This window comes from Prionailurus bengalensis, chromosome X (assembly GCF_016509475.1).
Source record: "Prionailurus bengalensis isolate Pbe53 chromosome X, Fcat_Pben_1.1_paternal_pri, whole genome shotgun sequence".
NCBI classification, from domain to species: Eukaryota; Metazoa; Chordata; class Mammalia; order Carnivora; family Felidae; genus Prionailurus; species Prionailurus bengalensis.
The window spans coordinates 6553439-6569700 of record NC_057361.1 but is presented as its reverse complement, the minus strand read 5'-3'; the positions used below and the strand labels follow the sequence as shown (position 1 = coordinate 6569700).

Sequence of the window (16262 nt, the reverse complement as noted above, 5' to 3'; positions counted from 1 at the left end):
TGAGCCCAGCCAAAACTAGAAGATCCACTTGGCTGAGCCCAACCCAAATTTGTGACCAAAATGAATCGTAGTTGCTTTAGGTCATTAAGTTTGGGGAATGTTTGTTATGCAGAAAAGCTGACTGATACAACTATTCTAAAGAATCCAAATTTTAATCTAGTGAGCATACAAGACTTCTGACCTGAAAATTATTTTCTAACTACTCTAAAACAGCAGTATTTTCAGAGATTTAAAAACTTTTAAAACTGCTTGATTTAAAAAAAAAAGTTTGACTTAGGCAATTTCAGTAGTCTTTCTGCTGGACCAATCAGAATTGTTAACCCTTGTCCTGTAATAATGAAAGTCTATGCATTTCTTCCTTGTAGTTACCAACTGAATTGGACATACTGAAGAAGAGGGGGAGGAAACCTCTGAAAAGGACTTTTATTATCAGGAAATATTACAAAGAGAAACCAAACAACACACCCCAAACAACTTTGCTCCCTCCATGGGATTTGCATTCTGTAAGCCAAATGGGAAGAAAGAGAAAGCTTGTGTGCAAGTTCTAGTGGGAGATTGTCCCTCAACAAGAATTGTGAACTTTCCATGAGAACCTCTCCACATATTTACCTGCTTGTGAACATTAGGTAAAATATATTTACCAGTCCCAATTAGAATGGCTTTTATAGCAAGAACCTTTCAAGTAGGAAAGGTGAAAACTCTTACGAAATTGTTTGAGTCATGAATTACATCAAAATCATTCTGAGATGTTTTAATACTATGTCTTCATGGAGACACATTTTGGTACCAATTACTCTGAAGGAGATCAAGAACTGTTAGCTGTGGAAAGTGGAGAGAGATTGATGGAAAGAAGCAGATATAATTGATTTTAGTGAAAGCATATTCACACGAACTGGCTCTGAGATGCCCTGCCTTTAATTCCCTCAGAAGACAAAAATCTGGTCTTCAATAGCACAGGCAACTTGACATTCATCTGTGAAAACGTTTATGTCTATTTTTGATGGTTATGTGCATTAAGCTTTCATTATTTTCCTAGTGATGATTTACAACAAAATTAGGGGCACCTGGCTGGCTCAGTTCGTTAAGCATCTGATTTCAGCTCAGGTCATGATCTCCTGGTTTGTGAGTTCCAGCCCCACGTCGGGCTCTTTGCTGACAGCGTGGAGCCTGGAGCTTCGGATTCTGTATCTCCCTCTCTCTCTGCCCCTCCCCATGCTTGTGCTCTGTCTCTTTCTCTCTCTCTCTCTCTCTCTCAAAAATAAATAAACATTAAAAAATTCTTTTTTATTTTATTTATTTTTTATTATTATTTTTTAAATTTTTTAACATTTATTTATTTTTGAGACAGAGAGAGAGAGAGAGAGAGAGCATGAACAGGGGAGGGTCAGAGAAAGAGGGAGACACAGAATCCAAAGCAGGCTCCAGGCTCTGAGCTGTCAGCACAGAGCCCAATGCGGGGCTTGAACCCACAGACCGCGAGATCATGACCTGGGCCGAAGTCAGACGCTTAACCGACTGAGCCACCCAGGCACCCCCAAAAATTCTTTTTTAATAGTCATGCATGGTCATGGTATAAAATTACAAATATCCAAATAGTGAAAAGCAAGCCTCTTGGTCTCTCCAGTGTCTCAGACATCCATTTCCCCTCGCTCAAGGCAACCACTATTTACATGCCTGAGTTTGTGTGCATTCTTATAGCGATTTTGTACGGTGGGGGCAGACATTTACAAGCATGTATGTGTGATAGACAATAGGATGTGCTCGGCAAGCCTCGTGACTGGTTTTGTTTTTTCTGGCCATGAAACTAGGTGATGTTCCGAGCCTCCCTTGCAGTTGTATGAGGTCTTGGCCAGTCGTTGGGAAAGGTGCTCTAGGCCACTCCCAGACTCTGCTCCTGGAACCCCCATCAGACCCTCCCCACATTCTTTCTTGTCTCCCCGCTTTCTGGAGACCCTGATAGGACTGTCTCATGACTGGTTTGGTTTGCTGTACTAGTTAACTTACTGCACTGGTTCTCAATTGGGAGTGCCGTAACCTCCCTGCAGGGCACATTTGACAATGTCTGGAGGCAATTTTAGTTGTCACAGCTCCAGGACATCTAGGCAGGGATACTGCTAACCATCTGACAAGACAGCCCCCCTGCCCCCAGCGGAAGATTCCTGCCCCATATGTCGCTAGTGCTGCCCTTCAGGGCCCCTGGCTTACCCTGTTTTGTATACGTGCTCTTCACTTCTCAAATGGGAGCATTTTATGCTATTGGTAGCATCCTGCTTTTTCCTCATGTTAACTTTTTTCTCGTTTGCAAATATTTTCCCCCATTCCATACCTCATGTTAACTTCTTGAGCAAAACATTCAACTCTATACTCTTTTGTATTACTTCTCCCGCAAAGATGCCTTATTTCCTCTTGAAGCGTTGCTCACTCAGGGGGGTAAGCAAGGAGAGCAGCTAATGGGGTCTGGGGGAGCATTTTGGAAATCCATTAACAGTAGTAACCATAATTATGTATTAGGAGGCACTGTGTATGCGTTCCAAATTATTTCTGGCCTCTGGGCCCAGGTTTCACAGCATCTGAGGACAAGAGGAAACCTGAACTGAGTCTGCCCAGCTAATAGGATGAAAAGATGGTGAATCTATTTAAACTAATATGCATAGCGATGGTCACCAACTTGCTCCCTTCAAGGCGTCTTGGGGAGACCCCTCTGAAAGGTGGCTCAGATCAGAGGTTGTTCTGGTTCTAGAAGTTTCTCTGGACATGATGCGTTAAGCATGGGTGTCAGGTTCAGTGTCCCTCGACCTTTTTACCTGCTTAGACATGATTGTGACACTTCTGAAATGTACCTTGTAGCACACGACTCATGTCAGCTGCCTGAATGGAAGCCACCCCACCTCCACATCCTGGTAGATTAACATTCTTTCTCAAAAATCTTACTGTTGGGGCCATCTTGCCGGTTGGTCCTATATATGGTATTGTCGACCCCTACCTTATGTGGCTGGGCCCTGCCTTGCTGCACTTGGGATATTTCACGTTCATCTAAGTATGTCACAGATTTGAGAGTGTGAAGTGACCTTCGAAAAAACTTTTTTTTAATGTTTATTTATTTTTGAGAGCAAGAGAGACAGAGCATGAGTACGGGAGGGGCAGAGAGTGAGGAAGACACAGAATCTGAAGCAGGCTCCAGGCTCTGAGCTGTCAGCACAGAGCCCGACGCGGGGCTCAAACTCACGGACTGTGAGATCATGACTTCAGCCGAAGTTGGACACTTAGCCGACTGAGCCACCCAGGCGCCCCGATAATCTCCCTATCTTAAAGTCAGCTGCTTAGCAACTCAGCAGCTAGCAATGTGAATCCCCCTTTGCCAGGTAACACGTAACCTACCCACAGCCTGTGGTGGAAATCTCTGGGGAGTCATGATTCTCCCTTTCACAAAGTCTAAGAAGTAAGAGGGAGGGTGGTGGGGAATTGTACAGGAACTTTCAGGGGATGCTTTGTATAGTTTTTTTCTTCTTCCGTTTATTTATTTTAAGAGAGAGAGTGTGTGTGTGAGCAGGGTAGGGGCAGAGAGAGAAGCCCAAGCAGGCTCTGTACTGTCAGCACAGAGCCCAACGCAGGGCTTGAACTTGTGAGCCATGAGCTCATGATCTGAACTGAAATCAAGAGTCAGACGCTTAACCGACTGAGCTACCCAGGTGCCCCTGCTCTGGATAGTTTTGAGCAAAGGCACCATCTGACTTCTTCTTAAAAGGATCCTCTAGGCACTGTGCAGAGAATAGGCTCTAGGGGCCAGAGTGGAATCAGGAAGTCAAAGTAGGAGGTCCTCTCCAACCTTGTTGTCCAGACACAAAAAATGCTGGCTCCCACAGGGCGATACCCTGCAGGTGGTGAAAAGTGGTTGGATTCTGAACACAATGATAAGGGTGACGATAAGGATTGATGCAGATATCATCGAGGAGGGCCCCAAATGTTTCCACCAGGAAGCTGGAAGGACGGATCTACCAACAGCTGACCTTGTAAATAGCGTAAATTTTTACACATTAATTTATTGTTTTGCAATGCAGTGTGTGTGTGTGTGTGTGTGTGTGTGTGTGTGTGTTGTGGGGGGAGCTTCTAAAAAGAGTTATTGGGGCACCTGGGTGAGTTGGTTAAGCGTCTGACTTCGGTCCAGGTCATGATCTCTCAGTTTGTGGATTCGAGCCCCACATCAGGCTCTTTGCTGTCAGTGCGGAACCCGCTTCACAGATCCCCTGTCTCCCTCTCTTTCTGCCCCTCCCTTGCTTGAACTCTCTCAAAAATAAATACACATTTTTTTTTTTAAAGAAAGAGGTATTATTTATTAAGTCGTCCATTTTCTAGTCCAGGAACATCCTTGTATTGATGTTGAATAAATGTTTGGTTTATACGGAACCCATGACACCTTTTTTCTGCGGCTTGCATTCACAGTGGAATTAGACCCTAAACTCTTAGCTGAGCTCACAGAAGCATCAGGCTTCCTCTGTGTTCTCTCTCCTTTCCTAGACATTCCTGCTCCCAAATGACTGGCACTTCCCAGAGCACACATGTTGGTTCTCCACCTGGAATACACCGTCCTAACAGTGAGTGCAGAGACTGGTTATGCTAGAATTTCCCAGGGAAGGTATTAAATAGACAGCTTTGGAACTTATTAAAATCCAGTGCACCAGAAGTCCTGGGAGTGAGTTTCAGGAACCTGCACAAGACAGGATCCCACCTTTCCGTTGCTGCGCGGGTGTGACCTCAGACCAGCAGCATTAGGCCGCTCCTCCCTTCTCACTGTGGGAATGTCATGCTTCACTTGCCAATCTCTACTGGTCTCTCTTGTGCACCGAATCATGACCTCCTCCAGACCTGGTCTCTTGTGATCTTGCATGCGGCAGTGGGAGGAGTGTGTGTGGGTAAGGGGATGACATTAAAAAAAAAAAAAATTCTTGTTTAACATTTATTCATTTTTGAGAGACCGAGTGAGCAGGGGGGGAGCAGAGAGAGAGAGAGAGAGAGAGAGAGAGGGAATACAAAACACGATCCAGGCTCTGAGTTGTCAGCACAGAGCCCAATGCGAGGCTCCAACTCAACAGACCGCGAGATCACGACCTGAGCTGAAGTCCCACATTTAACCCACTGAGCCACTCAGGCGTCCCAGGGGGTAGATGCCATTTAAAGGAGTCCCTTTGTCCTAGGGTGGTGTCCTCAGACTCCGAGGGGACCCTTGAGCCCTGACTGGCCCCAAATGTGAAAGAATTTTAAGCTCCCGATGTCTTCTTGCCTGCTGGATACCAGTGTTTGTAAACTTGATGGGAAGGTGTTCAACCGTTGTCCCATGTATTGCTCTGTATCGGGAACTCTCCGTGTGTACAGCTGCTCACTGACTGTAGATCCCTCTCCAGAGTGACTGGTTGTCACTAGTATCCTCTCTGTCTCCCCTCCCTCCATGCCTAGCAGAATGCTTTGCTATGTAAGTGCTTCAACTTACATAGCAACTAAATAAAATCTATTCAACTAAATAAAATGTGAGAACCTAGGATGAACAATATCATATGTTTGAAGGCACTGACTTTATTCTCTTTTCTAATAAATGTTTTTTTAAATGTTTATTTTTGAGAGAGAAGGAGAGAGCAAGGAGGAGGATCCCAAGCAGGCTCCATGCTGTCAGTGCAGAGCCCGATGAGGGGCTTGAACTTACAAATAGTGAGATCACTTCCTGAGCTGAAATCAAGACCCAGTCACTTAACTGCCTGAGCCCCCCCCCCCCCCCCGCTCCCCGCCGGGCACCCTGGCACTGACTTTGTCTGACAGAGTTGTGCCACAGACCCGCTGGATGGTCTGCTGGGGTTTTCTCGTTTCTTGACCACATATCTTGTTGCTTTTGGAGGAAGTGGGGATAAGGGCAATTAATCCCCCAGCTTGATTTTTGTTGTCACTTTAGTGAACTCGATCCATTCACCGGGGTTCCCTGAGCCTGTGGAGCGGTGTGGACTGTATAAGAGATAAGCGTAATTCCTCAGACCCCAATATCTATTTACATTGGCTTACTTTACAAGACACAGCTGGGCTGGAAATGTAGACACAATGTTAGACGACTACAGCTTGGAAGTTTCTATTTGTATCTTTCCCAACAGGCGTGTCCGCATTTTGTAACCCAGAGTAGCCCACTGTTTGGCATAGATGGGTTAATTGGTGTGACACAGGTCCTTTTACGCTGGTCTTGCAATCTCTCTGCAGCCCTGGGAGTCAGCTATTTTTGGCGGCTGTCCTTGGCTGCGCTCCCCTGCACCTTACGAAAAGTGACTCTTTGCGAAGAGACATCCAGCTAATGCGTGCTCAAGGGTTTACTGGAGAGCCTCAGGGCTTCGCTACAAAACCAAGCCAAGCAAAACCTGATCTGCCTGACCTTGAATTGGTTTACCATGTGTCTCTTTCTTATCCAGAGAATCTCCGAGGAGTCCTTCACTTTGAACAGTGCATCCTCAAATCAAACAAAGATTTCTTAATAAAAGGAACAGGCAAAATGTTGCCTTTTGCTTATCCACCCTATCACCAGCGTTCCTTAGGAGTCCCTTGACATTTCCTCCTGCTGACTCAAAATAATGATGAATGAGAAGCCAGAAGGATAAGAAAGAGAAGAAGAAAAGACCAGCCAGGCTGAGACTCTGGGGAAGAGCCAAGTTTTGCTTGCCCCCCCCCCCCACCGCCTTTTTTGGCTGTTGTTTCAAAGAAAGCTTTGTCCCATCAGACCTGCAAGGAAGTCTGGCTGGCGGGTGGCATTCAGGGAACTGGGGCATCTCCATGAAATGTGTAGGTTACAAAATGGTTCTGAGGACCCTGAAGGCTTGTGGGACATTGCACAATGAGACATCGGGCCCGTTATGTGTGCGGTGGGTTTCACTTCCTGTGCATTTCTCTGAAACGCTTGCCAGGTTACCAACCGTTATCACCATCCTGCAGAATTTATGAAAGCTTCTAGGCAGTCATCTGGACCATGTCTTTATTTTCTTCCTATTTTGCCCGAAAATGTTTTCTTTTGCACTTGGGACTCCTTGAGCTCTTACATTTTAAAATGTATTCATAGTTTGTGGGGCACCTGGGTGGCTCAGTCGGTTACGAGTCCAACTTCGGCTCAGGTCATGATCTCACAGTTGGTGGGTTTGAGCCCCTTGTCAGGCTCTGTGCTGACCGCTCAGAGCCTGGAGCCTGCTTCGGATTCTGTCTCCTTCTCTCTCTGCCCCACCCTCGCTCACACTCTGTCTCTCTTTCTCTCTCGCAAAACTAAATAAACATTAACAAAATAAAAAATAAAATGTATTTATAGTTTAAATAACAAAACCGGGGCGCCTGGGTGGCTCAGTCGGTTAAGCGTCCGACTTCGGCTCGGGTCATGATCTCGCGGTCCCTGAGTTCAAGTCCCGCGTCGGGCTCTGTGCTGACCACTCAGAGCCTGGAGCCTGTTTCGGATTCTGTGTCTCCCTCTCTCTCTGACCCTCCCCTGTTCATGCTCTGACTCTGTCTCAAAAATAAATAGACGTTAAAAAAAAAAATAAAAAAAAAATAAATACAAAACCAACACGTCACCTGTGGCAAAATTAAAATTTCAGGGAAGGCCGACAGAGTTTTGCCAGATGGGATCCTTCACAACAATGTGCTGATAAAGCAAGGACCACATATTTTTCTTGCTTTTCCTGGAGCTAATGAGTCACTACATGTGCATGACTTGGTAGACAGAAGGACAGGAAAATGGTATTTTAGACAGTCAGAAACGGAAGAAAATGTGTATTGTGTTCAATGAAAAATAATTACCCCCCCAAAGCAAGTTGTTTGCAATGACAGTGAAAGAGTTAGGTTTAAGAAAAACTTTGCCAGGGGCGCCTAGGTGGCTTAGTAGGGTGAGTGTCCCACTTCAGCTCAGGTCATGATCTCATGGTTCGTGGTCTCAAGCCCCGCGTCTGGCTCTGTGATGACAGCTCGGAGCCTGGAGCCTGCTTGGGATTCTGTGTCTCCTTCTCTTTCTGCCCCTCCCCCTCACACTCTGTCTTCCTCTGTGTCTCAAAAATAAATAAACATCAAAAAAAAATTTTTTTTTAAAAGGAAAGAAAGAATTTACCAAATTAGCAGATTGCTGTCTCGAGACTATAACAACAACATTTTATATGGGAAGGATTTTTTTTAAGTTGGAAAATAGTCACTTCCTAAGAAAAGAGGGGCATGTGTTTCCTGAGCATAAGGTATTTGCTTTCGCAGTTTTTGCTCCTACCTTGCAAACTGGGATTGTGCCAAGAGAGTGGAAAGGCAAGAACACAAAGGGCGATTGTATTTTTCAATATCTGGCTTTGGAGAGTGGAGAAGGCTAGGAAGAAGGAGGTGATTAAGTCCTACATGCAAACCTTCAATCCAGCATGGCCCCAGAGGTGAGTGTAGGGTCAGGAGACGGGTACCCACGCCCTCAGAATGCTGCTGCCTGACTCCACACATCCGAGGCAGGTGTGGACAGATTCAGACAAGGCGCGTCTATGGCTTTGTGCCGTTTCGGCCGTGTGATGTGCGTGATGTGTAAAAGCAAGCCCAGCAGCTGGAACCAGAGGGAGTTCACAGCGTTTCCGGAAGGAGCAGTGTTGTTCTCTACTGCCCAGGGACGGTCAGTCGGCGGGGGTGGGGGGGATACACTGGGCGGTGGTTCTCAATGGTTGGGTGTGTTGTGGCACCTGAGCTGTTTGTTCCTAACGCAGGTTCCCAAGATGTCACCCTGGAGTGCTGCTCCACAAAGCTGGACAAATGGGTGAAGGAGTGACAAACCTGGGGCCAATCTTTACCCATCATGCTTTGCCATTTACAATCTGTCCTGCTTTGGTCCTTTGCAACTCACCAGCAGGTGATTTCATTATCTTTCGAGTAAGGGACAACCTGGTTTTGGGGAATGCATGTTTCTTTGGCCGGGACAGAAATTATATCTCCTTACTTCTCTTTGGCTGTTTTACAAATCGATAAAAAAAAATGTACGGTAGGGGGGCACCTGGGTGAATCAGTTGGTGATATGCCTGACTTTGGCTCAGGTCATGGTCTCAGGGTTCTTGCAGTCGAGCCCTGCTTTGGGGTCTGTGCTAAGCCCTCAGAGTCTGGAACCTGCTTTGGATTCTGTGTCTCCCTTTCTCTGCCCCTCCCACGCTTGCACTCTGTCTCTCTCCCTCTCTCTCAAAAATAAACATTAAAAAAAATTAAGATAGGGTAATGGGGTACCTGGGTGGCTCAGTCAAATAAGTGTCCGACTTCGGTTCAGGTCATGATCTCACTATTTGCGAGTTCGAGCCCCGCATCAGGCTCTGTGCTGACAGCTCAGAGCCTGGAGACTGCTTCACATTCTGTGTCTCCCTCTCTCTCTGCCCCTCTCCTGCTTACACTCTGTCTCTCAAAAATGAATAAAAGTGGGGTGCCTGGGTGGCTCAGTCGGTTGAGCGGCCGGCTTCGGCTCAGGTCATAATCTCCCGGTCCGTGAGTTCGAGCCCCGCGTCGGGCTCTGTGCTGACAGCTCAGAGCCTGGAGCCTGTTTCAGATTCTGTGTCTCCCTCTCTCTGACACTCCCCTGTTCATGCTCTGTCTCTCCCTGTCTCAAAAATAAATAAAATGTTAAAAAAAATTTAAAAAAGTTAAAAAAAATCGATCAAAAATGTTTGGCAGGAGCAACAAAATGAACTATTTTTTTTTTCAACGTTTATTTATTTTTGGGACACAGAGAGACAGAGCATGCACGGGGGAGGGGCAGAGAGAGAGGGAGACACAGAATCGGAAACAGGCTCCAGGCTCCGAGCCATCAGCCCAGAGCCTGACGCGGGGCTCGAACTCACGGACCGCAAGATCGTGACCTGGCTGAAGTCGGACGCTTAACCGACTCCGGCACCCAGGCACCCGAACTATTTTTTTTTTAAATATACACTGTATGTTTTTACTGTATAGATGTTAACAATGTAAAAAAAAAACATTGGCAATTGAGAAAAGCAAATGTGCTGAAAACGTGATTGTGCCCCTAAAACAGTGAATTATTTGTGGAACTGATTATTGGGTCATCCTCGTCACTTGGAAAATGTTTAATTTACCTTTTACTTTATAAAATATTGCTGATGCTGCAGTTTCAGGGCCTGGTGACACTTCCATCACGCGTGGCCCCGTATGCCCAGGTTGCACATCCGCTGCAGCCACCGTATTGAAATCCTTCGTAATTTTATGCTTGGCTTTGTGTTTGCAAAGTGCAGTTGCCTGGCCAATGGAGCAAGGAACCTGGGAGCCTGGTGGGTGCCGTGTCCAGCAGCTTCTCTGCCTCCCCACCGTGAGCGCTGTCTGCAGCTGGCTTCCCTGTGCCCAGCAAGGTGCTGCTGCTACCCTGTGCCCCTGGGGGCATGAAGGGGGCATTGGGGTCCTCGGGCGTGTGCTCTACCTGCTGCCTCGTGGGACCCTGGGCACCTGTGTGGGTCCACACGGACCGTGGGAGGATCATAGTGCCCAAGGAAGTGCAGCGTGAAAAGCAAAAGATACCACGACCGAGGCCCCTGCATTGACAGTTTGCACCGTGCCCCCCGAATTATGTAGTAGATCTGAGCGGAAGTTGTATGTGGACACGTCATTACACGGCCGTAGACTGCTCGCGGGTCACAGCAAGTAAAGAAAATGGTTCATTTCCCCACAAACAATTCAGAGGAAACAATTCAAAGGGCCAATTCCTTCTCTTGAATTCCTGACATAGTTCTATAAGGGTTGCGAGTTTTTTTGTTTTTTGTTTTTTAATCCATCAATGATATTCTGTTTAATTTTAAATTTTTTTTTTTAACGTTTATTTATTTTTGAGACAGAGAGAGACAGAGCATGAACGGGGGAGGGTGAGAGAGAGAGGGAGACACAGAATCAGAAGCAGGCTCCAGGCTCTGAGCTGTCGGCACAGAGCCTGGCGCGGGGCTTGAACTCACAAACTGCGAGATCGTGACCTGAGCCGAAGTCAGACGCTTAACCGACTGAGCCACCCAGGCGCCCCATCTGTTTAATTTTAAAAACCGCTAATTATGCTTTGTTTCCCCTGATAACGGCTCTGTGCAGGGGCAAACGGATGGAATTGTGCCTGCTGGTGCCCTGTTGCTCACAAGCCACAAACTGTCCCCGACCCAGCCACATCTCTTTCGTGACATGCGGGCTTCTCTCCAGGTAGTTGAGGCTGTTTGAAGGTGCAGCTTCAGGGAGGGAAGGAAGCATGTGATCCCCAAAGTCAGGAATCTGCACTTATGTGGCAAGAAGAGAGGGACTCGGGAGGCATCCGAGGCAGAGAGGGACTCAGGAGGTGCCCACGGTCTGGTCCCATCAGCAGCAGGAGCTCCTGAAAAGGAGTCTCTTGAGCCGCAGTGGCCATGAGAAAAGAGGCCGCCAACACCTCAGCTTTGCTAATTTCATTGAACTCTTTGTCAGGCCTTGCCTCCAACTGAATTGTAAGCCTTGATCCAGTGGGTCCGCTATGGCCTTCCTCTGGGAGGACTGGGGAGCATAGGCCTGGCGCTCTCTCCCACCCAAACAAAACAAAGTATAGTTGGCACGAAGCAACTTTGGAAACTATTTTGAAAAAGTGTAAATTTTAATGTAGCTAAAAAACAGCAAAGCGGAAACATACTTCTGTATACTTTTAAATTAGCGTTTCTCAACTGGGAGTGATTTCCAAACCTGTGATGGTCGGACCACATCCCAGACTAAAGAAATCCCAGTCTCTGGCGGTGGGACCTGGGCGACCGGAGTTTTGAAAGCTTTGGGAGTGATTCCAATGCGAGGCCATGCTGGAGCGTCAGGGGACCTGGGATATAGGTGTTGGTGTGAGTGGAGTCAGGGATGGAAACCAAAGCCCACATCCCAGACACCCTCTGGATTCTTAATGAGACACAATGTGAGAGCAAAGCCAAGCAGGAAGAACTTTCCAAAGGGGCAGGACTCGGGGCGGGGGGGGGGAGCTGCATTGGGGAGGCCTGAGGTGGACACAGGTGGACAAAATGGCAGGAGGCAGGATGAACACGTGGACATTCACGGGGGCCAAGGTACATGGGGGGAGACAGGCCCTGTCATTCCCAGGCTGAGGCAAGAGGGCCCCAGCTGAGGCAGTGGTTGGCCTTCATTTCAGAACACTTGAAGCCAAAGTCAGAAGACCCTCAGGCCCAAGTAAGAAGGACCCACAATCCCCCGTGGACTAGCCATAGACTGAGAAAGAGGGTTCAGATTAGCGGGACTGCGCGTGGAGTCACAGGGCTATGGTACGTACTCCCCACAGGACTCATGTTGACGGGTGTGTGTGCAAATCCACTGAGCACAAGTCGGCCTGCAGCTAAATGTTGATGGCATTCTCAGAGCCACCGTCCCTGAGCTAATGTTGGCTGGGGACCTGAATTGTCTGCTTTGGGTTAATAATATAGAAGGGGAAGATATCAGAAAAGAAGAGGCAGGGGGCGCCTGGGTGGCGCAGTCGGTTAAGCGTCCGACTTCAGCCAGGTCACGATCTCGCGGTCCGTGAGTTCGAGCCCCGCGTCGGGCTCTGGGCTGATGGCTCAGAGCCTGGAGCCTGTTTCCAATTCTGTGTCTCCCTCTCTCTCTGCCCCTCCCCCATTCATGCTCTGTCTCTCTCTGTCCCAAAAATAAATAAACGTTAAAAAAAAAAAAAAAAAAAAGAGGCAGGAGCATGTTACCCTTATGAATTATGGAGAGTTCTCTCCTTCCAGCTTATTTTATTTATTTATTTTTGCTTATTTACTTCTGAGACAGGGGGAGGGGCAGAGAGAGAGAGAGAGAGAGAGAGAGAAAGACAGAATCCGAAGCAGGCTCCAGGCTCTGAGCTGTGAGCACAGAGCCGGACGCAGGGCTCGAACTCATGAACTGTGAGATCATGACCTGAGCTGAAGTCGGAGGCTTAACCAACTGAGCCCCCCAGGTACCCCTCCTTCCACCTTATTTCAGAGTTAGCTATGAGACCCGTTGAGCGGATGAGGACACTAGAAACATTCCTAACACTGAAATCAGAATTTCCCTGTCCTGGCACTGTTAGTGTTTGGGGGCAGATTGTCCTCTGCTGGGGGCCATCTTGGGCACTGTAGGGAGTTGAGGAGCCTCCACCCACTAGATGCCAGTCGTACCCCTCCCCCAGCTGTGACAATCAAAACTGTCTGCAGTCATTGCCTAATGTCCCCACCGGACTCATAGTTTTCAAACTGGGGAAGGAGGGATGGCTTCTCAAACAACTACTTGGGTGTGAATTTAGTGGGGTCGGTGATGATCAGCATCGAAAAAATGACACGTAAGTGGAACAAGAAAAAATAGTATGTCACACGTGGCAAAGGTGAGGATGATGCAAACAGCTCAGCTAAGTTTGGTGAGCTCAGCTCGAGGAAATTCTAGCTTGAGGAATTGGGGGTTAACTGCATAAATCCGTCAAAGAGACAGATTTATGGATTATTTCACAGCATATGCGGGAAAATCAGTGAAGCAAACCATTGCAAGGACTGCGCCCAAATGCTAACATAAAGTGAGGAGGACTTAGGTCCAGGTAGGCACAGGATCTCAGAGAAAAATCTCCAAGAAAAAGCCAGTATCTGGTACAGATTCACTGTAGCATGTGCTAGTCCTAGGGTGGCCTATTTGGAAGGTATTTTATCTTTAATAGGTCTGTGTCAGCGTCCCCTTTTCACTTAGAGACAGTGCCTGAACAAATTGTCTCTTAAAAATGCTTTTTAAAAGCATTAAAAAAAAAACCACTTTTATTGAGGGGCACCTGGTGGCTCAGTCGGTTAAGTGTCTGACTTCGGCTCAGGTCACGAGCTTGCAGTTCATGAGTTCGAGCTCCGTGTCAGGCTCTGTGCTGACAGCTCGGAGCCTGGAGCCTGCATTCAATTCTATGTCTCCCTTTCTCTCTGCCCCTCCCCTGTTCATGCTCTCTCTCTCTCAAAAATAAATAAGCATTCAAAGAATTAAACTTTTTATTGATATAATTAATATGCTATAAAAATCCCTCGCTGTAAGTATACAATTCAGTTTTGATTTTTTTAATATAGAAGGTTGTACAATCATGACTATAATATAATTTTAGAACATTTCCATCACCCCAAAGTGAAACCCAGTACCCATCAGCTGTCACTCTCCACACAGCAACAACCATGAAGTTACTTACTATCTCTCCATTGGTTAATCTTTTCTGGACATTTTGTATGAACAGAATCATATGATAAGTAGCCTTTTATGTCTCAGTGTAACATTTCTGAGGTTCAAATATGTAGCACACACCAGGAATTCGTTATTTATTTATTTTTTTTCGTTTTTATTTATTTTTTTTGGGACAGAGAGAGACAGAGCATGAATGGGGGAGGGGCACAGAGAGAGGGAGACACAGAATCGGAAACAGGCTCCAGGCTCTGAGCCATCAGCCCAGAGCCTGACGCGGGGCTCGAACTCACGGACCGCGAGATCGTGACCTGAGCCAAAGTCGGACGCTTAACCGACTGAGCCACCCAGGCGCCCCAGGAATTCGTTATTTTTTATGGCTGAATACCATTCGTAATAGGGACAAGACTACAACTTGTGTGTTAACCTGTTGATAGACATTTGGGTTGTTTCCACTTTTGGCTTTTATGAATAATGTGGACATATGTTTTCTTTTCTCTTGAGTAGATCCGTACTTAATTGATCATGTTCTAACACTGAAGTTGTTGATTAAAAGAACAAAACTCCAGGGCACCTGGGTGGCTCAGTCGGTTAAGTGTCCAAGTTCGGCTCAGGTCACGATCTCATGGTTCGTGGGTGCGAGCCCCACGTTGGACTCTGTGCTGACAGCTCGGAGCCTAGAGCCTGCTTCCGATTCTGTGTCCCCTGCTCATTCTCTCTCTCTCTCTCTCTCAAAAATAAACATTAAAAAAATAAAAGAATAAAAGAACCACCCCCCACTGTGTGTTTCAAAGGGGTAAGAGAATGGCTGTCGAATTCATTCTCATTCACTACACAGATAGGAGTGAGGTTCAGTTAAAGGGAAGTCTCTATTGTTCTAGCATTTCTTCTCATCATATGCAATACGAAAACGTGGGGTGAAGTAAGTCAGGGAAACAATTTGCTCACACAGTTCACGTGATGGGCACAAAAAGAGGGAAGCAGTTAAGCCAACGACCCGACCGACCGACAGACCACCCGAATGTGATGCCTCCCAGGCCTGTGAAGTTTGCCATTAACGGGAGGTGACTGTAGTCTTTGCAGGAGAGGCCTCCAGCTTGTCCCGGCACATTGAGATTCGTGCCTTTCAAGGCCTTCAATTTACATGGAATCGGTGAGAGCCACCATTCCCCTAAAATGTGCATGTGTATATAAATACAAAAGCTGTGTATTTAGCAGAGAATGTAGCAGAAGGGAAAATTTCCACTCCTTACCATAAACACTCAGGCTTTGCTGGATATCCCAGGGAACGTGGCACAGAGAGTTTCCCACCCAGGCTGCTTGCAAGACTGAGATCTGGATATCGTCCACACTCTCCAGGCACCCTAAGCATCCTTTCCACCCCCGCTAGGCTGCTCTCCTCTCTGATCTGAGGTCTCAAAGGACAAACAGCAGCCCTTGGCTTGGTCACTCGACCAATGCTTCCTTTCTGTAATACCCAGAAAGCTTCAAAGAGCAATTCCAAGTAACTCCAAAAGCAAGCAAAGTCAACACGCTTACCCACGGCAGGAGCAAAGTGTATTCGTTTCTTGCACTGAGACTCACAGTGGGAAAGGTTACTTACATAACTACGCGAGGCAAGGCGGTATAATTTAGCATCTATTTCTTCACATTTAAACAAAAGGAACGTTCTCCAATAGGGAAATGGTTAATAAATGCTGGCATGTAACATTCCATGCTGTCAAATTTGAAGCCATCATTAAAAGCATGCCTTTGAACAGTATTTAGTGACCTAGAAAAATATTTTTAAGGCTGGGTAACAAAATCACAGCGCTAAGCCATTTCCATCCTGAGAGCCCTATTTCATTATTCACCTCCTTCCTCCCCCCAACTCGCATTTTTGGATGGAAAACTGTTCTGCCCAAAAAGGCATGTCGCGCTAACGCTAACGCTGGTTTTCTCCGCGAATGTCTACTTCCCGGGACAGAAAATTGGCCACGTTGTTATTTTCTGCGAGGAAGAGTGAACAATCGTCAGCACGTGCAACGGTGAGCCTACAGTGGGGTGACAAAGACTTCCTCCGGTGGCGGAAGAACTCGGCTCGTCCCCAGGTC

At 46.9% G+C, this 16262-nt stretch overlaps 1 protein-coding gene across 1 annotated transcript in view; it reads left to right on the top strand.

Annotated features, from left to right (window-relative positions):
• The window catches only part of LOC122477724, a 129339-nt gene that overhangs the window by 62054 nt on the left and 51023 nt on the right, over positions 1 to 16262 (top strand). The window contains exon 2 of the mRNA XM_043571051.1: positions 15945 to 16196. Within this exon, the coding sequence (XP_043426986.1) occupies positions 15945 to 16196 (252 nt within the window). The remainder of the gene's footprint in view (positions 1 to 15944; positions 16197 to 16262) is intronic.